The sequence below is a fragment of the Coregonus lavaretus genome (genome assembly GCF_964263955.1).
Source record: "Coregonus lavaretus genome assembly, chromosome: 27".
Classification (NCBI taxonomy): Eukaryota; Metazoa; Chordata; class Actinopteri; order Salmoniformes; family Salmonidae; genus Coregonus; species Coregonus lavaretus.
The window spans coordinates 27134907-27158574 of record NC_140014.1 but is presented as its reverse complement, the minus strand read 5'-3'; the positions used below and the strand labels follow the sequence as shown (position 1 = coordinate 27158574).

At 44.0% G+C, this 23668-nt stretch overlaps 1 protein-coding gene across 1 annotated transcript; it reads left to right on the top strand.

Annotated features, from left to right (window-relative positions):
* The first annotated feature begins 6678 nt into the window (after positions 1-6678).
* On the top strand, positions 6679-20604 carry LOC311102802 (protein LBH-like). Its single transcript, XM_084144218.1, has 3 exons — positions 6679-6860; positions 14121-14223; positions 18765-20604. Exons 1-3 carry the CDS (start codon positions 6832-6834, stop codon positions 18963-18965), a joined length of 333 nt encoding a protein of 110 aa, XP_084000344.1. The 5' UTR covers positions 6679-6831; the 3' UTR covers positions 18966-20604.
* The last annotated feature ends 3064 nt before the right edge of the window (positions 20605-23668 follow it).

Genomic DNA, 23668 nt, shown 5'->3' with positions numbered 1-23668 from the left:
TCTCGTCATGCCATACGGGTTAATGAATGCTCCTTCAGTCTTCCAATCCTTTGTGGACGAGATCTTCCGAGACCTGCATGGGCAAGGTGTGGTAGTGTACAATGACGACATCCTAGTGTACTCTTCTACACGAGCCGAGCATGTAGCCCTGGTGCGCCGAGTGTTGGGTAGGCTGTTGGAGCATGACTTGTATGTCAAGGCAGAGAAATGTCTGTTTTTCCAGGAGTCCATCTCCTTCTTGGGTCATCGGTTGTCCGCGTCAGGGGTGAAGATGGAGATTGACCGTGTGTCGGCTGTGCGTAATTGGCAGACTCCAACCACCGTTAAAGAGGTGCAGCGGTTTTGGGGTTTTGCCAATTACTACCGGAGGTTTATCCGGGGTTTTGGACAGGTAGCAGCTCCCATCACTTCCCTGCTGAAGGGGGGCCCGGTGCTTTTGCAGTGGTCGGCTGAGGCGGACAGGGCGTTTGGTAAACTGAAGGACCTGTTCACTTCGGCTTCGGTGCTGGCGCACCCGGACCCCGCTTTAGCGTTCCAGGTGGAAGTGGACGCGTCAGAGGCCGGGATTGGGGCAGTATTGTCGCAACGCTCAGGCACGCCTCCTAAGCTCCGTCCCTGCGCTTTTTATTCTAAGAAGCTCAGCCCGGCGGAACGAAATTATGACGTAGGGGACAGGGAGCTGCTAGCCGTGGTTCAAGCCCTAAAGGTGTGGAGGCATTGGCTTGAGGGGGCTCAACACCCTTTTCTCATTCTGACTGACCATCGTAACTTGGAGAACATCCGGGCAGCTAGGAGATTGAACCCTCGTCAGGCTAGGTGGAACATGTTTCTGACCCGGTTCGTTTTTAAGATAACTTACATCCCAGGGTCCCAGAACGGCAAGGCAGACGCCCTGTCCCGGCGGTATGACACAGAGGAGAGGTCCATTGAGCCCACTCCCATACTGCCGGAGTCTTGTCTGGTGGCACTGGTGGTGTGGGAGGTCGATGCGGAAATCGAGCGGGCGTTACGCACCGACCCTACTCCTCCAGAGTGTCCAGTGGGGCGGACGTACGTTCCGCTCGAGATCCGTGATCGTCTCATATATTGGGCTCATACGTCACCCTCCTCTGGACATCCAGGTATTGGCCGGACAGTGCACTGCCTTAGTGTTAAGTACTGGTGGCCAACATTGGCTAGGGACGTGAGGGTTTATGTCTCCTCCTGCTCGGTGTGCGCCCAGTGTAAGGCACCTAGACACCTGCCCAGGGGGAAGTTACAACCCCTGCCCGTTCCACAACGGCCGTGGTCTCACCTCTCGGTCGACTTCGTCACGGACCTTCCCCCCTCTCAGGGGAATACCACTATTTTGGTCGTTGTGGATCGGTTCTCTAAGGCCTGTCGTCTCATTCCCATGCCGGGTCTCCCTACTGCCCTACAGACCGCTGAGGCTTTATTTACCCACGTCTTCCGGCACTACAGGGTTCCCGAGGATATAGTGTCTGATCGGGGTCCCCAGTTCACCTCCAGGGTCTGGAGGGCGTTCATGGAATGCTTGGGGGTCTCGGTTAGCCTTACCTCGGGTTTCCACCCTGAGAGTAATGGGCAGGTGGAGAGAGTGAACCAAGATGTGGGTAGGTTTCTGAGATCATATTGCCAGGGCCGGCAGGAGGAGTGTCGGGGTATATCCCCTGGGCAGAGATGGCCCAGAACTCTCTTCGCCACTCCTCTACTAACCTGACCCCTTTCCAGTGTGTGTTAGGGTATCAGCCGGCTCTGGCACCATGGCATCAGAGCCAGATCGAGGCTCCTGCGGTGGATGAGTGGTTTCGGCACTCGGAGGAGACGTGGAACGCTGCACACGTACATCTGCAGCGGGCTATCCGTAGGCAGAAGGCGAGCGCCGATCTCCACCGCAGTGAGGGTCCAGTATACGCACCTGGAGATCGAGTCTGGCTCTCAACTCGAAACCTGCCCCTTCGCCTGCCCTGCCGGAAGCTGGGTCGGCGGTTTGTGGGGCCATTTAAAGTCCTGAGGAGATTGAACGAGGTATGCTACAAGTTACAACTGCCTAATGATTATCACATTAACCCCTCGTTCCATGTGTCTCTCCTCAGGCCGGTAGTAGCTGGTCCACTCCAGGACAGTGAGATAAGAGAGACTCCTCCGCCCCCACTGGACATCGAGGGGGCTCCGGTGTACACAGTCCGGTCCATCGTGGATTCGAGACGTCGGATGGGGGGTCTACAATATCTCGTGGAGTGGGAGGGGTACGGTCCGGAGGAACGGTGCTGGGTGCCCAGGAGGGACATTTTAGATCCCTCCCTCCTGACGGAGTTCCACCGTAGTCATCCCACGCGCCCTGCTCCGCGTCCTCCTGGCCGTCCCCGAGGCCGGGGTCGGCACACGGCTGGAGCCGCGCGTCAAGGGGGGGGGGGGGTACTGTCACGAATACCACCGAGGCTGCTCCTCCTCCTTGCTCGGGCAGGCTTCGGCGGTCGTCGTCCCCGGAGTACTAGCTGCTACCGCTTGATGTTCTCGATGTTTGTTTGGTCTTGTCTAGTTGGTGCACCTGTTTCGTCTTCTGTATTGATTATGTCACCTATAAGTTACCCTTTGGTTTTGTTTGCAGTTGTGTGTTATTGTCCGCCTGTCGTTTGTCTAGGTTCGGTATATTTTGTGCATGAGTGTATTTTACGCGTTGCGTGTAGTCTTTCGCCTCCTGTGTTTTACGAGGCCATTTATTTGTATTTGTTCATTGAGTCTCAGTAAAGTCGTTTTGACTTATCCGCTGTGTCCTGCGCCTGACTTCACCACCACATCCACAAGTGTACCGTGACAGGACCAATCACAGAACAGCCGGACTCCTAAATTCTGGGTTTGTATCTACAGACACTGAGCTGCCCATGCTGTGCTGTGGATGTGACTGAATTGAATGATGAAATTCAGTCGCATGTTGTTAATTTCATGGTGGGCTTTAACTTGAATTTCTTTGCAGATTACGAGGCCATTGTGAAGTTGTCTGATGGATTTAATGGAGCTGATTTAAGGAGCGTGTGCACTGAAGCAGGTTAGGAACCTATCCAACACACTGTATTTTGACATCGTAAAAACAAGCCATTCATTCACTGTCTGTTCCTATGTGTGTTTCCCAAGTATGTTTGCGATCCGTGCTGATCATGATTATGTGACCCAGGAAGATTTCATGAAGGCCTTCGCAAGTTTGCAGATTCGAAGAAACTGGAAACCAAGCTGTATTACAAGAGTATATGATAGTACCACCAACCAACCTATCAGGAAAAAATATAATAATTTACATGGTATTCTTTGAGTCTGGAAAGAGTAAAGGAACAGACGACAAAAAAACTAACATATTTGTGGTCTTAATGCATTCTAAGTGTATATCTCATAGACATAGTTTTACACGTTTAGACACCACTAATACAGACCTATGTGGTGAAATATATGGTTAGATTTTTCTTTTAGTAATTTGCATAAGAATACATAGTTAAATAAACTGCCAACCATCTTATGTCCTTTCATATAATTCTCTTAATGCCCGTCCAGAGGTTACTGAGTAATACACCAGTCTGTGTAAAATATCCTTAAAGCCCGCATCCGTAGTTGCTTTTCACAACAGAAGGCGCCCACTGCTTGTGTTGTGAGAGGAAAAAATAGAGTTTGAACGAAAACATGGGGGTTTGACCCAGTGACTCCCTAAAAACACGCTAGTTTGCAAATTCCAAGAAACTGGAATCCAAGCTGTACTACAAGTGTACATTATAGTACCACCAACCAACCTATCAGGAAAAAATATAGTAATTTACATGGCATTCTTTGAGGCTGGAAAGAGTAAAGGAACAGACGGCAAAAACAAACATATTTGTGGTCTTAATGCATTCCAAGTGTATATCTCATAGACATAGTTTTACACGTTTAGACACCACTAATACAGACCTATGTGGTGAAATATTTTTATTTTTATTTTTTTCTAATTTGCATAAGAATTCATATTTAAATAAACTGGCAACCATCTTATGTCCTTTCATATGAGTCTCTTAATGCCCGTCCAGAGGTTACTGAGTAATACACCAGTCAGTGTAAAATATACTTAAAGCCCGCATCAGTAGTTGCTTTTCACAACACAAGCCGCCCACAGCTTGTGTTGTGAGAGAAAAAATAGAATGAAAACATGGCGGTTTGGCCCAGTGACTCCCTAAAAATACACCACTTTGATACAGCTACAAACGGAAGTGACTTTTCGTAGCAAGTTAACAGAGGATTGTCCCTAACCCTTTTCCTAACCTTAACCAAATTCTCCTAACCTGCTACGTTAATTCTCCTCACCTGCTGCATATGTTCTGCTAACCTGCTACGAAAAAGCAACTTCCGGTTGTCGCTGTATCGAGGTGGCTTGTTTTTGGGGAATCTCGTTTGACTGAAACTATCTCACCAGAAAAAGCATCAGAGCGAGTGAAACAGCGCCCCTCTGTCTTACTATATGTAGCCCATGTATCTCATGCTGTCTGGCCAAGTATAACATGCCATACTCTTTTTGGCCAGACAGCATCAGATACATGGGCTACACATGCTGAGACAGATGGGCGCTGTTTCGCTTGCTCGGATGCTTTATCTGAGATTGATGAGTCTTTCTGTCAGCGTGCGTCTCGGTCAAATAAATGATTAATATTTAAATATTTCATTTGGACGAGCAAGGAGGTATGGGAGGGCGGGCCAGGCACCCTAATGCCCGCCCATTATGCCGGCCCTGCTCATTGACAGTTTTAGATGTTTAGACACCACTAACACAGACTTATGTGGTGAAATGTGGTTTGTTTTTTTGTTTTCCTAATTTGCATAAGAATACATATTTAAATCAACTGCGAAGCATCTTATGTCCTTTCATATGATTCTCTTAATGGCCGACCAGAGGTTACTGAGTAATACACCAGTCAGTGTAAAATATCCTTAAAGCTGCAATATGTAACTTTTTGGGCAACCCAACCAAATTCACATAGAAATGTGAGTTATAGATCTCTCATGCTCATTGAAAGCAAGTCTAAAAAGCTGTAGATATGTTCTATGTGCGCTATTTCTACGCTTCCAGGTCTTAAGTTTAGTTTTTGCATCTTTTACTTTCGGTTTGGTACACCAGCTTCAAACAGCTGAAAATACACTATGTTTGGTTATAAAAATATATATTTCACAGTGGTTTAGATGGTAAAATGACTCTCTACAAAATTGCTTGTTTTGTCACATAAACTGAAATTAGGCAAACTATTAGAATTTTAGCAACCAGGAAATGGCGGAGTGATTTCGGTATATTGCACCTTTAAGGATTTTTGGAATTCAGAGTCAAAACCACAAAGATGTGTCATGTACTTTTCATTATTGCGTTCAACAGTCACTAGTCTGATGAAATAAATGGTTGAGGTTTATTACAGAGAAAATGTATTTAAAAAAATTCAGTGAAGCATGTGTACATCTCTTCAGTGTCCAACTGACTTTGTCCTTAAAGTCCACTAAATGGTGAAAAAGCCTAAATGTACATTTCTGACTTAAAATAAATCGAATGATTACAGGTCAACGTGCCTTGTTGGTAACTGTAAAGGTCTTTACTGGGAAACACACAAATGTTCCTATTTTCTTTGATGTTGAATTTCAGAAAAGATGCCCCTCTAAAACTTGCTGCAATAAAAATGTCACCCTCTAAATATATATGCTGTCCTATTTTTTGATCCCATGAAGGTGTTGCATACTTTCAATGAACTTCTTTTGAGGTTATGGGTTACAGTCCGTTAGAATAATTACGGGTCAGTTAGAATAATTACGGCCACCAGGTGGTGGTAGAACACTTAGACGCACACCTTAATAGTCTGCCAAATGCTTGCTATGTCGCAGGGCTAGAGAGGACAGCATCCTGTATTTGACACTAGTATGCCCCAGCTTTAACCTTTACATGGCCTTGTAAATATTGTATATAGGCTACCTCGGATGACTTGTGACTTTCACATTTTCAGTATTGTGTAGCCTAAAATCTGCATTCCTGGATTTTTGGTCTTAACCGGTGACATTTGTATGTCAATGTATTCGGGAAAAGAGCTTCTAGCCTACTCTGGTATTATCATCCCCTCCAATTATGCAAATATAGTTGCAATAATTGAAAACAAATGTATATTTCTTTGGACATTGACACTTGGATATTCTGACCTGTGTTGTGTAACATAAATCGTTATGTAAGTGAGAAATAAGCAGACAATGGTGTGACAATTTTTGTTCATTCAGTTTAATTTTGGAGCATATCATATTGCCTTAGTGACCATCAATGAAGATAAATATCTGTATATAATGACGAGATGCTCATGTCTCCGCCCTAACAATGGTTATAGTTGACCCAAAGGCGTGAAGGCAGGCGACAAGCTTATGTCCAAAATAAGCCGATAGAAATGCATTGGGGTTATTTTTGACATATTTTGGCGAGAGTGAAACCTTTTTTTACGAAATTGTTTATCCCTTGCTATCGTCACGGCGGGTACGAGGCACCTATCCTTTGATTGGTTCGTAGTGATCCTGCTGCCATTGAAGAATTTGGAGCCGGTGTGAAGAGGGTGTGTCTGCAGCGACAGTACACGCCTCTTATATAAAAAGTAATTTCTGCTAGTCGAGATATCAAAAAGGCAAAATACATGAGAGCTGTTTGTTTCACCAAGGTCACGGCTCTGCTTCGATTTCTACTTTTCTGTACAAACGCTCGCGTTTAATTTACTTTGCTGAACGTTTTTTGGTGGGAAAAGAAGGCATCAATATCGAAGTAATTCCTTAATAATCAGAATCAACGGCAGGTGTGAATTCATGTCTGTATATTCTCCCCAAATATACTGGTAAGTATTATTTTTGTCATGTATATATTATTTTTTTACACCTGAGACTTCAGTTCGATGTTGATGAAACATTTTCGAATAAAGTTTCATTATTGCATGTAGCCAGTGATGTGATATCTAGCATTGTCTTTATATTTGCTAATGGCTATAATAGGTATAATCAATAGAGAACTAAGATGCTTGGGAAAATGTATGTAAATCAAAAGAAAGTATTTACTGCTTCAAACCATTACAAATGCGCTCTTGAATCTGTCAGGGTGCAGTCAGTGGCATAAAAAAAAAAAAACTTTATAAATCCACCCGAAAGAAAGATCACAAACAAAGCACTCCACATTTTTGGAATTCTGTTTTTCAAATGGTGACCGGTGTCAAGCGGCCCACCAAGACTGACTATCCAGGTGTGGTGTCTGAGGTTTACCTTTTTTGCTTTCACAAGGGGACATCATAGGCAGGTTAGCGTTTTTTTTTGCAGAGTGGTCACTAGCTGGCATTGTCATAAAATCGGATTTTAAACCTAACCTTAACCACACTGCTAACCTTAAGGCCTAACTCTAACCTTAAATTAAGACCAAATGCACATTTTTGTTTTCCATAATATTTACAATATAGCTAATTTTGATTTTGCAGATGACCCATCTAGCCGAACTCACTCAGTTCTGCTTCCAGGGCAAGATTCATAACAATAAACGTCAACCTGCACATCCTCGATGGGCAACCTAATGTTTTCACTTTGCAATGGGAGCATTGAGATGCAATACCTTTTAGTCAGACTACTGATAATTGCAGAAGGAATAACATAACATGAGCCGACCTTGGTTTCTCGACAAGCAACGATATGAAACTGTTCAACCATACTACTGTTTCACATTGTTTGTCCTTTAGTGGGTAGGCAATTTACCTTTATTGGTAAGCTATTGTGGTGGGGTGCAATAGAGGGAGATGGAATGAGGCTCTTAACCTATTGGCGGTCTGTCCATCACCCAGAGGAGGCCTGTGACTCAATCTCTCCATTTTACTCTGTGTACTCTGATCTCCATATAGGCTTTTAACGTTGCATTAAGGATTAGAAGACTTCGTCCAAATACTTAATGCAATAAATTGTTTTTCGCTTCTGTGTTTTTTTTGTCCTCTGCAAGTCTCGGTTTGCCTGCACCAGGAAGTGAAGACCCGACCCTATGACTTACAGTAACCACAAAGCTTCTCGTCTGCGCTTTCAGTGTGCTTCTCTGTTCTTCAGATACCTCTGTGCTACATGGGGTACCCTTTTGCTAAGATCTCTTGATTATTGTTTCCCCATGCATTGCTGCCTAATATAGCACTTTGCAGTTACTTTTTCAAAGCTCACTGCAGGAAAAAAGTAATTGTGTTTCAGGTTTATCATGTCATAAGTGCAGTCCCATGGGATGCATTTGACAGCTTTCAATGTTTTACCAGGGGCAGTTGTTGCATTTGTGGGTGTTACACTTGTAGGTGAGTGACAACTCACACTATCACATCCCTGGTAAACAGGAAGACCCCTTTACTTTCATTTCTATCTTTTCTTTTTACACGTTTGAACTCTTGAAACGAGAACATGTAATTCTCCTATAAAGTGATCAGGCCATCATGGACCAAATGCCTCTACTTTGGCACCTTGGCATTATGTCCTCAAGTTGTGCTGGAGCTGGAAGTAAACATGAGCTTGTTCCGTCCAGTCAGTAACACAGTAACAGTGTTTCCTGTATTCTGAGAAGGCTGAGCTCAGCAAAGAAGCCTATGGACTGGAGCAGCGATCTGGATATGGCCCATTAATTCCAACACGTTTCAGAGCGAGTGACGCGGCCCCCCCCCCCACCCCTACACACCTCCAGGTTGTGTGATTTGGCCGGCCGCCAGGCAGCCCAGCGGGTCACACTTTATTTGGATAGTCCGGATTTTCCATCTGTAGATGCTCTACAGCTGGTCATGCTATCAACAAGCTATATTGATAAGCAACTGCTTGCTAAGGTTACTGTTAGGCAGGGCCATCCGGCTCCAGGCATAAGCAACATAATATATTTTTGGAACTCAGTCGGGGTCTCAACTTACTTTGAAAGTTAGAATAGTAGAATACACAAGGTGCAAGTTGGACATTTGGTTGTGCATCAGCAATTTTTCTCTTGTTATGTCAGTCACTGACAGTCACTGACAGTCACTCAATTAGCCATGTCAGCTAAATATTTTTAGATTGGTAAAGTAGTCTAGCCAGCTATCTAAACTTGTAGTAATCATGGCCGAATACCGACTGGTCATGCAGGGCACGTGCCCAGGGGCCCTGACCTCCAGGGGGCCCCTATTTCTTTTGTTAGTCACTCTCACTCAGATATCATTAACATGGCATAAGTCAAGGCAAAATTTGTAGAATTACAGGAAATTCGATTTAAAATGGAAATGTCTCTCCACCCCATGGCAAAATGGGTAGGATTGCAGAACATTTGCTGTAAAACTGCAAATATTTTCTCTGCCCCATGCAAAATGAGTACAATTGCATGAAATTTGTTATAAAATTGCTAAAATGTCTCTCCTCCCCATTTGCAAAATGGGTAGAATTCCAGGACAATGTCGGGGGGGGCACTAAAATGTTTTACCCGTGAGGTGGGGAGGGGCCCAAAACCAAATCTCACTTAGGGCCCCAAAAAAGCTAGAGCCGGCCCTGCGGTTAGGTTTAGAATAAGATGAGGATAAGGGTTAGGGTTAGAGCGAGGGAAGAGTTGCAGGGTAGAGGAGAAGAATGTGCCTATTTGAAAGCTAGAGAAGAATGTGCCTATTTGAAAGCTAGAAAAAAAATTGTATCTTGCGACATGTTACATTTTAAAAAAGTAGCTCTCGTGCTAGAAAAGGTTGGAGACCCCTGCTGTAGATAGTCTGTAGAGCATCTACAGATGGACTATACAAATAGTGTTACCGCCCAGTTTTGGTATGGAATCTCAGCAGCAGCTTCGCCTTGTCGCCAAGCCTCCTCAGATGTATAATGTGCATAGCGAGACTCGGGAGGAGTAGAGGAGAAACAATGTTAATTATGCAAGACGTAATATTCTATCGTGTGCACCGGGTCGCATTGCTATGGGGATATATGTTTTGTCTCTGTCAGCACAGACTGGCAGATTACTTGGCATGACTGTATAGAACAATGTGTCCTCAATGTGTGTCATGTCCATACCATACACACTTGGAGGATGAAACAGCAGACAGCATACAGGGTAGGGTAATATTATTTTTAGTTACTGGGTCATTTGCCCTTTAGAGTTGATGGGATTGTGCAGCTTTGTAGAGAGACCTACCCTAAAGAACAAATCCTGACTGGCATCGATCCAGGAATTGGAGTCGTCACACTGTTCTCACCACAGATTCATCTAAAAATATATTTGACACTGTAAATGTAATGTTGGACAGACAGACCTTCACACATGCTCCATAATGATTAGCCAAAGCCCATCTAGATTGACCCACCCTTACCCCTCACTAGGTCTATATCTTTTGAAAATGCAGCAGGAAACCTCTGTGATCCTTAGTTTTATTTGTTTAGCCAGGACACGTGTTAGGACTGGCATTAGCCCATATAGGACTGGCATTAGCCCACATAGGACTGGCATTAGCCCACATAGGACTGGCATTAGCCCACATAGGACTGGCATTAGCCCATATAGGACTGGCATTAGCCCACATAGGACTGGCATTAGCCCATATGTGACTGTGTAGGCCTAGTTGTTTCTGTTGACAGTGCTAAAGATAGTCACTGAAGTGCCAAGCTGGCCGGTACCTGATCATGTCGCATGCCCATGGAAGATGGGACAGCAAGTCCAGCCAGAAGTTCTACTTGGCAATAGTCAGAAAGGAGCCATCCCAGGCCAATCCTGGTCAAGGATTAAGATTAAGATCATTTTAAAGTGGTTTTGAGTGAATATGTCCTTGACAAGTGGAGTGCCGTGACTGATCTTTGGCAGTGGGCATTAGAGAATTTGGGGTGCCCTTTTAGAATAAATGTGTACTTGGATGGGTGCTGCCAGGGTAGAAGTAGGAATGCACAACATTTGACCTCTTGGCCTCTGCATTAGTTGGCACAATGGCTTCAAAGTGTTGAACCTGTGAAGTGTTTCCTATCTGCATAGCCCATGGTAATCATTATCCTCATACATTTGGAGTTGTTTGATTATACAGAACACTTAACATGGCTCATTTCCACATTCTTTTTGGAAAAAAGGACACATTTTGTAACATCGGGCAGACACTTTTAGCAGTAATGGATTTGAATGGTATGTTCTCTCACTGGTTGAATTGTTACAGTACGTGTGCTCCTCATTGTGCCCCTTTATGTTTTATTAGGCCGATGTTCTGTTATTCTTAGCTGAGCAGGATGTTTATACGATCCCCGAGCAGAAATATGACTGGCAAAGGCAGAGTGTTTATCTTTCTCCTCGCTCTTCTGCACAGGTCTGTACTGTCACCACTCTGTGTCCATCCCTCTCCATGTGTCTCTGGCTTACCCTCTCTCCAATCTCAAGGGTCTTTTGACATATTTTCCACACTCATCCTTGAATATCCTTTGGACTAGTTTTTATTTTTAGATTTCCGGCTATTGTTGTCGCTGAACCAAGTCGACTGATTTGTAAAAGTATGAGAAGATTCCAGAAACCTATTCTGCCTTTGGGTCTTGGCTTGTGCTTTCCCCCTGCGGCCCCCACCTGCACAAAAATATTCTTCCAATTTGAATGTGACACATGGTATGCAAATTTGGGAATGGAAATATTGATTGTTTAACAGCAGTAGCCATTGCTTCAGGGTGTGGCAATGTGTTGCTGTGTCAATTGATTTATTGCACACATCTCTCCTTTTCAGTTTGAAGCCATTGACTCTTTCTGACAGATTCAGGATAGATTAACACTATAATGTATAGGGGCTTTGTCCCTTATCCTAAGGAATTTATACATCTCCTCAGTCCTGTATTATGGTACCATAAGGCCAATACCTTTTACATGAAAGTGACGTGTTGGAAAATGTGGATGGCATAGGGGCTTTATTTGCAATTATTGGATTGACAGAAGTTTAAAGATTTAATCTGGAACATAATCCCCATTGAATGAAATAATGGTTGTTGATCTCCAGTTGTTTTTCTCCAATCAGAGTATGAGGCAACTTTTTTGGTGCTTTTTAAACCGCTGTCACTGACAGGTGTTCTTTTGATGAAAAGTCTTGATTCCCACTGGAGACTGTCTTATCTTTACTGTGTGGGGATTTATAGGTTCTTGAATAATAAACATGGACATCTTAGAAAGAAGTCAACAAAGCAGTGAAGGAACATGAGTGAGTGGCAAACTATGAGTCATACGACACATCTCCATTTTTGCCCACAATCTCTTATGGTGAAAACATTTCATTTTCCGATCACAGGAAGTTTACAAACTGAAAGTGTCACTGAGGTTCCACTGTTGATTTCTCCATAAAGAGTCTGGAAGTCCAGTTCAGGGTCTTGTCTGACATTGTACATAGGATTACTGTCAAAATACCTCAGAAAAATATTCAGATATTCAGAAAAGAGAGCTTTTAAGATTAAGTTGAGACAGACTCCATCCGGAGCAACATATAAATGAAAAAAATGTAGGCTGCTTTTTTTAAGTGCACGTCATTGGTTTTACCTAAAATGTTTTGTTGGTCATGGCTACGGTATGTTGAAATGACCAACCACTAAACGTTCCATTGTTTCTACTGTAAAAGGAGGTTAATGGCACCCAATATTCACATTTTTGCAGAAACAAACTGACTTGTTATATTTGGACCAAGTCTGTGCTTGTTCTGCTCATCTGAGGCAGGTGGTCATCCATGTTTCCTGTCCCCTATGGTGGGTTGGCCACCCTGACCACAGTCCTTTGGACACTGACCGCTGTGCCACCAGACTTTAAATAGAAAGCATGAGAAGTGCACTCTGCTCGGCTGCCATCTTGGTTCTCAAACATCCCAAGAATAGATTTCCTGCCACATAGTACCTCCGTTCAGTCCCCCTGTTCAGTCATTTCTTACAGTGCTTCAGCATGTACAGTGCGTCTTGCTTCAACTAAAATGGAACGTTTGGTGAACCTTTGATGTAACTGAGGGTATTGGATCCCTCCCATGTTATAGGGTGTTATGGGTCCCTGTCAAATTGCACTGCACGCCCACAATGCATTCTCGCTATGGCTGTGTCCCCTCACTCCTAGTTGAAGCATACCTCATCCTGTATTTAGACATGGCTACCCAATGCAAACCACATCTCGGTGGTGGTGTAGCTGTGCAGTGCACCAAATCTATGCTGCATAGCCTGTCAGTGGTCAGACTAAATGAAAGCAAATGCATGCATAGAGACTAAACAAAAGACTGAACAAGGCTTATGCGTAGCTTTGTCATTGCAAAAACAATACCAAAGGGCCATATCTCATGCACAACAACTACATGACTGAAAGTCATACTCGGTCATCTTGCTGATAGGATTAATTTGCGTAACACTTGCCAAAGTAATAGCTACATGTAAATGATATCGCACCAACCTATCCATTCTCCATTGTACAGCACTATGATTGGGACACATGTACCTGCTCTGCAGTGGTGTAAAGTACTCAAGTAAAAATACTTTAAAGTACTACTTAAGTACTTTTTTGGGGTACCTGTACTTTACTTTACTATTTATATTTTTGACAAGTTTTACTTCTACTTCACTACATTCCTAAAAAAAGAATGTACTTTTTACTCCATACATTTTGAATGCTTAGCAGGCCAGGAAAATGGTTCAGTTCACGCATTTATCAAGAGAACATCCCTGGTCATCCCTACTGCCTCTGATCTGGCGGACTCACTAAACACACATGCTTTGTTTGTAAATTATGTGTTGGAGTGTGCCCTGGCTATCAGTAAATAAAATAAAAAACAAGAAAATGGTGCTGCCTGGTTTGCTTAATATAAGGAATTTGAAATGATTTATACTTTTAGCTTTGATACTTAAGTATGTTTTAGCGATTACATTTACTTTTGATACTTTAGTATATTTAAAACCAAATACTTTTACTCAAGTAGTATTTTACTGAGTGACTTGCACTTTTACTTGAGTCATTTTCTATTAAGGTATCTTTACTTTTAATCAAGTATGACAATTGGGTACTTTTTCCACCACTGGTGCTCTGAATACTGCTCCTCATTGTGAAAGTTTGGGACTGATCTGATATTGGATCCTGAATGGTGGAATAACCCAGTCCTTTCCCCTATGTCTCTGTCCAGCCCAGTGTTTATGCCGAGCGGAGACATGACTGAAGTGATGATCAGCAGCACCCCCATGGAGGACATGAGGCTCAGCCCCAGCAAGGACCGGCTCTCCTTCCAGGTAACTAACACACATACTAACACCAGTTTTTGTCCCAGAGGGAAATTGGTTTGCAGCAAGATTGTGGTACATAACCCATAAGGGCAGGGCTCTACGCTGACCTTTTTTACAAGGAGCACTTGTGTGCCTAAATTGGAAAGTTTAAGCACACACAAAGAAATGTAGGAGCACAATGAAAAAGATGTGAGGTAATAAAGCTAGAATCTTACATTTTTGTAGGCGCACTGGTACTCCTAAATAAAAATTCCAGGTCGCACAGCAAAATATTTAGGCACATATGCGAGTAAAATGGTCGCACTGTAGAGCACTTTATAAGGGGGATGCCAAACTAGGAGGCAGAGGGTGTACTAGTTTTAATTGGTTTATGGAACTCGTCCATGTTCAAAAGTCCTCACCACTATTAGTAACCCAAAGATGGTCTTGGATATTGAACAAAAGGTTGAGGTTGGATTAAGGACAGCATGTTCCATCATATCTCTTACTGTAGGCAGCTCACCCAGGGGACCATGGGTAAGGAGAGGTTTGTTTTCCAACCAAGGGGTCTAATAATCAACGTTATTGTTGTAACAAGTTATGCAAACAAAATCTTTTTGGGGTTTTCAAGGGGGGCTATTTAACAAAAAAAAAAGTTTTGCCTTGAGGTGGAGTGCAGCTTTGCAGGGAGTTAGAGATGATTGCAAAGGCTTTTAAAAACATGCAAAGGAAATTAATAGGAGAGTGGAATCTTCCAGACTTTACTGTGGGGGCCTGAGCACATGTCACGACAATACAACTCACAGATGGGCAACTTTCTGAGTAGCAAGCCTTCAGGTGGCCTTGACAAGTTTTATTGTTTGGAAAGAATCTGAGCCATTTTAAGGCCAACCCACTCCTTTATGAGTGTCTGTGGCTGTACGTGTCAGAGTTGACCAAGAGGATGCAGACTGACCCTGTAGGAAGGTGGGCTGCCTTCCTCTCACCATTTACACCCCAGCTGTGTCTTTCCTGTGAGGCCACTATGAGGCGGCGCTCCTAGTGGCCGGTGATTTTTAATGCAGGAAAACTGAAATCCGTCTTACCTAATTTCTACCAGCATGTCACCTGTGCAACTAGAGGTGAAAGAAAACTGGATCACCTTTACTCCACACACAGAGACGCATACAAAGCTCTCCCTCACCCTCTATTTGACAAATCTGACCATGACCTCCTGAGTCCTGCTTACAAGGAAAAACTCAAACAGGAAGTACCAGTGATGTGCTCAAAACGGAAGTGATCCAATGAAGCGGATGCTAAGCTACAGGACTGTTTCGCTAGCACAGACTGGAATAGGTTGCAGGACCCATCCGATGACAGTCACCGGCTTCAATAATAAGTGCATCAACGTTTTCATCCCCTACATGATCGTACGTACATATCCCAGGTCGCAGTTGTAAATGAGAACTTGTTCTCAACTGGCTTACCTAGTTAAATAAAGGTGAAATAAAAAAATAAAATAAAAAATCCCAACCAGAAGCCATGGATTAAAATGCAACATCCGCACTGAGCTAAAGACTTGAGCTTCCGCTTTCAAGGAGAGGGGCACTAACCCGGACGCTTATAAGAAATCCCGCTACACAATCAGACGAGCCATCAGGCAAAGCGTCAACACAGGACTAAGATCGAATTCGACTACACCAGCTCTGATGCTCGTCGGATGTGGCAGGGCTTGAAAACTATAACGGATTACAAAGGGAAACCCAGCCGCGGGCTGCCCAGTGACGCGAGCCTACCAGACGAGGTAAATGCCATCCTATACTCGCTTTGAGGCAAGCAACACTGAACCATGCGTGAGAGCATCAGCTGTTACGGACGACTGTGTGATCACGCTCTCCGTAGCCGATGTAAGACCTTTTAAATAGGTTAAAATTCACAACGCCACAGGGCTAGACGGATTACCAGGACGTGTACTCAAAGCATGCGCTGACCAGCTGGCAAGTGTCTTTACTGACATTTTCAACCTCACCCTGACCCAGTCTGTAATGACTACATGTTTCAAGCAGATCACTATAGTCCCTGTGCCCAATAACATCAAGGTAACCTGTCTAAATGACTATCGCCCCGTAGCACTCACATCTGTAGCCATGAAATGCTTTGAAAGGCTGTTCATGGCTCACATCAACACCATCATCCCAGACACCCTGGACCCACTCCAATTCGCATACCGCCCCAACAGAACCACAGATGACACAATCTCTATTGCACGCCACACTGCCCTTTCCCACTTGGACAAAAGGAACACCTACGTGAAAATGCTGTTCATTGACTACATCTCTGCATTCAACACCATAGTGACCTCCAAGCTCATCACTAAGCTAAGGACCCTGGGACTGAACACCTCCCTCTGCAACTGGATCCTGGACTTCCTGACGGGACGCCCCCAGGTGGTAAGTGTAGGAAATAACACATCTGCCACGCTGACCCTCAACACGGGGGCCCCTCATGGGTGTGTGCTTAGTCCCCTCCTGTACTCCTCTTCACCTACAACTGCGTGGCTGCGCACGACTTCCAACACCATCATTAAGTTAGCAGACGACATGATGGTGTAAGGCCTGATCACCAACGCCAATGAGACAGCCTATAGGGAGGAGGTCAGAGAACTGGAAGTGTGGTGCCAGGACAACAACCTCTCCCTCCTTCAGCAAGACAAAGGAGCTGATCGTGGAATGCAGGGAAGAGGATGCCCCCATTCATATCGAATGGGCTGTAGTGGAGTGGGTCGAGAGCTTAAAGTTCCTCGGTGTCCACATCACTAAGGATCTATCATGGTCCAAACACAGTCGTGAAGAGGGCACGACAATGCCTCTTCACCCACAGGAGGCTGAAAAGATTTGGCATGGGCCCAACAGATCCTCAAAAAGTTCTACAGCTGCACCATTGAGAGCACCTTGACTGGCTGCATCACCATTTGGTATGCCACTTCCACCCCACCCACCTTGCCTACTCTATTCAGACCCAAGGTCACTTCTCTGCCCAGGAGGATGGACAGACAGACAGCTGGGTGACTGTAACAGTTAACCGCTTCCTCCTCCAAATTTACTGTTGACTTTGATACAATTTGTGAGTCCATCTCCTGAATGCCAACTGCATCTCTGACTGTAATGCAACACAGCATTACATTTTGCATTAACCCCCATGTTTGAGTCGCTGTATAAAAAAAATCTGCAAAAGAATGATGCATGGCGGCATTGTTATAGAGCAGAGTAACTGGAGGTTGGTTACGGAGGTGAGGGCTTCTCTGCGGCAGCTTCAATTGGAGTCTGCACTTGAGTGATTCCTGTTCGCCCAAAGCTCCTATCACCCCCATACCCCCACCCCACCACAACCCAAAATAGCTGTCATTGTGCCTCGCTGGCGATGTGTTGCCATTTCCTGCCGCTGGAAGTGAACTGAGCTGTGACGTTGTTGCTGGGGGTCTTATAGCAAGGTCACACTCTGCCATCCCCCCTCGGTGCTGACGCACAGACATTCGAAACACAGGCAAGGATATGCAGATACTAAACCTCCCTGCGCACACATGCACTAACACACACACACACACACACACACACACACACACACAGAGGCACTGACTAACATTCATACTCAGTCCCATATATGCACACACTCAAGCTGATGTCTGGAGATGCAAATGCTAAATCTGTCCCACTAACCAGGCACTCACAGCCAAACATACTGAAACACAGCAGTTTTCAGAACATTTTGTCCCTTCCCTCCTCATCCCCCTCTCATGGTATTCAGGGTGACTTGGTCCCTCCTCTTCCTCCCTCTCTCTCACTGTGTCTCCCTCTCAGCCTCATCTAATGCTTTCTTTCCACTGGGCTTTTTGCCCAGACAGCGACATCGGTTTCCCCTTCCAATGTCTCCAATGTCAGCTCTAAAAATATTCTTCCACTTTATCCAAACAACAGCAAAAAATGCTGTTCTTGGACTACGAATGGCTGTAATCCCTTGTCAGAGTATCTCTCTCTCATGCCCTTCATTTTAGATACAATAAAGTCTACACATCTTGCTGGGTTCTTCAGCAAGTCTGACATTGCACACCCACAACCCATTTGGGTCTAGCTTTCACTGCTTTTTTTAAATGATTTTGTCTGCAGACTCCACAGAGATATAATACACATTGCTTAGCTTTCAGTATCATGGGGGTATTGGTGATTATTTAGTCAGCCTATCAGAGTGAACCTGACGAGAGTGAACCTGCAAGTAAGCATTTCATTGTACTGTGTACCATGTGTATCCAGTGCATATGACAAATAAACTTGACTTGACAATATCTACTACCTAGTTTTCTTTTGGTTAAGTTAAGAGAAAGCTCTACTGCCTTAAAACGTGCTTGGTTTCTTGACTGTAACAAACTTACTGTAGGTTTGCAATACTATGATTTGCTCTCGTATAATTTCCCCATTTTGTAATCACTTAAAAGCAGCTTTGGCACCATGCCTTCCAAAGCTATTAAATTTAGCAGCATGAAAGACTTTGATCAGACCCAGGACTTTAACTGTGTGTTTTTGTCCTTTCCTCAGATCTTCCCGGACCCCTCGGACTTCGAGCGCTGCTGTAAACTGAAAGACCGCCTGCCGTCCATCGTAGTGGAGCCCACGGAGGGGGAAGTGGAGAGCGGCGAGCTGCGTTGGCCACCGGAGGAGTTCATTGTCAGTGAGGAGGAGAAGGAGAACCATGGCAAAAGCCAAACTGGCCAGCCGATGCAGAACAACCAGCACTAGAGGCCAAACGACAGACCCCCCCCCCCCCCCCCCTACACACACCTACAGTACACCCAACTCACACCTTACCACTCAAACAGACTGAACAAGGGCACACATGTCAGTGATGCTCACTTTCCTTCCCTTGACACCAAAGCGTCACTCTCAAGAGAAGCAATATGCAGTACCTTATCTACTCTCTAGATTTCACCTCTGTTTCTTTACCTTCCACACACACACTCACACTCCATATGTATGAAAATACACACACACACACACAAACACAGTTTAAATCAACACCAAACACCCCGGTGTCTCACCCCAAAATGGAGGCCCAGTAAAACGGTGGCAGCTCTGGGCTTTATGGACAAATCTAGTACTGCAGGATACTACAGTTCCCACAACATGAAATGTAAATGTAACATTCGCCAAATCTACTGGCCGGCCACATGACTCCAGAGACTCCTCATACCCTTCTAGGCTACTGCTGTGGTACCCAAGTGCTTGTGTGTAGGTTGGTGGGGTATGTTTTCTTCGTTTCGGTGGATTCTGATGGCTGACAGGAAGTAGGGGTTACTGTCTAAACACAAGGAGACCTTTGGTCCCGTTGGGTAAAGTAGTAGTTTTTTACACTGAGATGGAAAGAGAGGAAACTCTTCCCTACTTCTATAACAGTTAATAATATGTACAGTATGTTATGAAGGCTGGTTGTGCCCTGAAGCACTCATGTGCTTTGCTTGTTTCCTTGTCGTGTACCCCCTGATGTTATTGGATAGGTATTGGAAGGGGGGGGGCAGTAAGAGTCAATATATTTTTGAGATTATGTAGTGATTTAAAACCAACAGTGTCACCATAATAGACAAAGACTCACTGAAGGACATGTAAATATATTTTTCCCCTCAGAACCAATACCTGAGGTTACTGTTGATTGGTTTATTTTATTATTGTCACAAAACATTGAGACTGAAATTAGTTCTAGGGGATTCTCACCTGAGCTCAGAGTCTTCCTGTTCTTTTGAAATCCATGATGGGTATTTCACCCTCAATGTTCAACCAGTAAGGTATAACATGATGTGGGGTCAGTGACTTGGCCAGATAACTCTCATAAATTTCTGAAACTCCAATTTTCCAGTTCATAAAAATGGGCATTGGTTCATGGACTCTGTACTGTTACTAACCAGTCCTCAAAAGTTGCTTCATTTTATGATCTTGAAAACAGTTACCGGTGTCTGTCAGTTGGCTAACTCATTGATCCTGCCACATAAATTGCCACTTGGTTTGTATGCAATTTGACAAACCAATGGTGTTTTGCCATCTATTTCTATTCTACATCACCAGCTGCATGTCCAGTCTTCTTGGAAGGATGTATGTTGTTAAAAGCATGTTGTTTTCTGGAGAAAAAAATACCCTTATGTATTTCATTTCTGAATCTGTATATGAAGCTTTGTGTATGTCTCTCTCGCTCTCCCTTTCATTTCCCTGTAAATGGCCTTAGAGCTCTGTACAGAACATCTCTTTGTCTCTCTCTGCTGTCACCCTCAAATCCTGTGTAGTTTTTGTAAAGCTCAGGGAGATTAGCTGCCATTTTGCTGTAATTTTTTTGTATTTACACCACTTTACTCTGTGATGAACAGAGGTTGTAAATAAACATTTGAATTTGCTTCCAACTGTCTGACTGATTCCTTGTGCTATGTCAGAGGTTGCAAAAGCAGATACACTGCTACGGGGCAAAATAAAAATGTTCTGGGGTAACCCTATGGTGCATCATATTACTTTCAAGAAATGCACAAACTCTTGTGTTCTTTCGTTTTTTTCTTTTGTAATTTTTTTTTTTTGTAATCCTCCTTACCTGCCATGGTTACAGGATCTAGTGCCTTTGTTTTACTTCCTGCACATCATTGCATCTTTACCTTGCCTTGTTCTTGATGCATGTATACAGAATATATATAGCAGCACAGACCACACATCTTCCTGTTTTCTAACCTCCCCCCCTCTTCTCAGGCACTAAAATGATTTAATCTCTACAGCCTACTGAAGCACATTGCAAATTCTAAAGTCAGTTAAGATTTTTGTAGATTGCTAGCAACATTGACATAGTACAATGCAGAAAACACACATGCTGATACTTTACAGGAACAAATGAAGAGTCTCTGTGAAAACACACTTTACAGGTGATTCACTGCTTTGTACTTGTAACATGGTCTGGTCAAGTTTGATTGACTTGTACCTGGAGATGTCCATCAAAGTGAAAGGGGCGGGACCTGAGGGGGGCAAGGGCCTCTCAAATTGGCCAGGGGGCACTCCCAAGGTCTTTGGGCCACTTCCTGGAAAGAGAACAATGAGCTGACATTCTCCCCTTCTTCCTGGAAAAAAAGCAGTGCATAAAGAGTTATTAATACACAGAGGCTGATAATGACGAGGCCGTGGGACCGCAGGGAGAAGGTCGGGCCCAGCTAATCAGTAATCATGACTTGCTTTGTCCTGTCGCCACCGCTATATTGTCATGACCACTCTGGTGCTAAGAACGCAAAAAAATTATAGGACACAATACAGTAAACATCATATAAAAAAGGCATTGCAGGATCTAATGGTTTATATGTAGGTTAGTGAGGTTTTTGTTCTGATCAGTTATCTGGCATCATCGTAACAGTAGCATTAAATCCACTCAGTTCAAAGGTCCAACACTCCATCCCTCAATCAAGTTGGAGTAAATCTAGAACTAATCATGTAGTAGTTACATCAAATCAACGTTTTTTTGTCACGTACACAGATTTGCAGGTATTATGGCAGGTGCAGCGAATTGTTTGTGTTACTGGCTCCAACAGTACATAACTCAACCCCTTAGTGAACTGACATCTGATTTTAATCCATTTCTTTCTCTTACCCTCCATGCTGTTCGATAAATGTAATTGCTTTGTCAATGTCCTTGTGTGAACAACTATTTAAGTACATGGTGGTCTGCAAGGGCAACAGCTTCCATTTGGGCAGGGATAACATCAGAACACCACAGTAACACTGGGAACGTTGTTGGCTTGTGGTGCTGGGTGTGAGAATGTGCATGAGTGAGTGTGTGTATGGGTGCATGGCTGTGTATTAAACTGTTGTCGGAGTGCTCTCAACATATTACTAATAGCTCTTCTAGCCTATTCTTGCAATTCTTTCCTATGGAAACAATCTGCCACAGATATGGGAGGATTGATAGATTTCCAATCCAATAAAATCCTTCTGCAGGCTAACAAGGAGGCAAAGGCAATGGCATCCAGCTGTCCATTGGTCAGAGAAGGATTGTTGTTTGGTACTCCAAAAATAGCAATTTCTGCACTAGGCTGCAACTTTATATAAAATGCTTCAGAAAGGGATTTAAATATAGTGGACCAATAATCTGCCAGATGGGGACAGGACCAGAACATGTGGGTCAAGTCCACCAAGGAGCCTTTACACCCGTCACATGTACCATCAATATTTGGGTAGAATTTGGACAATCTGGCCTTACTGGAATGGATACGGTGAAGTACCTTAAACTGTATAAAGCTGAGCCGGTCACAAGAGGAGCTTCCATTTACCCTAAGTAAGGTACCATTCAGATCTCTCCACCAATTTTCCTTTCCCACTCAGATCAGATTTTATTGAGTGACGTGTTATCAAGGGACATGATTATCTCAAAAATACGGGATATGAGTCCCTTTAGTTGAAAAGGTGTTTCAAAAGGCCATCCAGACCCGATCCGGGTGATAGAATTGGAAAGGTTGGGCATTGAGTGCGAATAAACTGGCGATTTGAAATACCTACAGTGGGGGAAAAAAGTATTTAGTCAGCCACCAATTGTGCAAGTTCTCCCACTTAAAAAGATGAGAGAGGCCTGTAATTTTCATCATAGGTACACGTCAACTATGACAGACAAATTGAGATTTTTTTTCTCCAGAAAATCACATTGTAGGATTTTTAATGAATTTATTTGCAAATTATGGTGGAAAATAAGTATTTGGTCACCTACAAACAAGCAAGATTTCTGGCTCTCACAGACCTGTAACTTCTTCTTTAAGAGGCTCCTCTGTCCTCCACTCGTTACCTGTATTAATGGCACCTGTTTGAACTTGTTATCAGTATAAAAGACACCTGTCCACAACCTCAAACAGTCACACTCCAAACTCCACTATGGCCAAGACCAAAGAGCTGTCAAAGGACACCAGAAACAAAATTGTAGACCTGCACCAGGCTGGGAAGACTGAATCTGAAATAGGTAAGCAGCTTGGTTTGAAGAAATCAACTGTGGGAGCAATTATTAGGAAATGGAAGACATACAAGACCACTGATAATCTCCCTCGATCTGGGGCTCCACGCAAGATCTCACCCCGTGGGGTCAAAATGATCACAAGAACGGTGAGCAAAAATCCCAGAACCACACGGGGGGACCTAGTGAATGACCTGCAGAGAGCTGGGACCAAAGTAACAAAGCCTACCATCAGTAACACACTACGCCGCCAGGGACTCAAATCCTGCAGTGCCAGACGTGTCCCCCTGCTTAAGCCAGTACATGTCCAGGCCCGTCTGAAGTTTGCTAGAGTGCATTTGGATGATCCAGAAGAGGATTGGGAGAATGTCATATGGTCGGATGAAACCAAAATAGAACTTTTTGGTAAAAACTCAACTCGTCGTGTTTGGAGGACAAAGAATGCTGAGTTGCATCCAAAGAACACCATACCTACTGTGAAGCATGGGGGTGG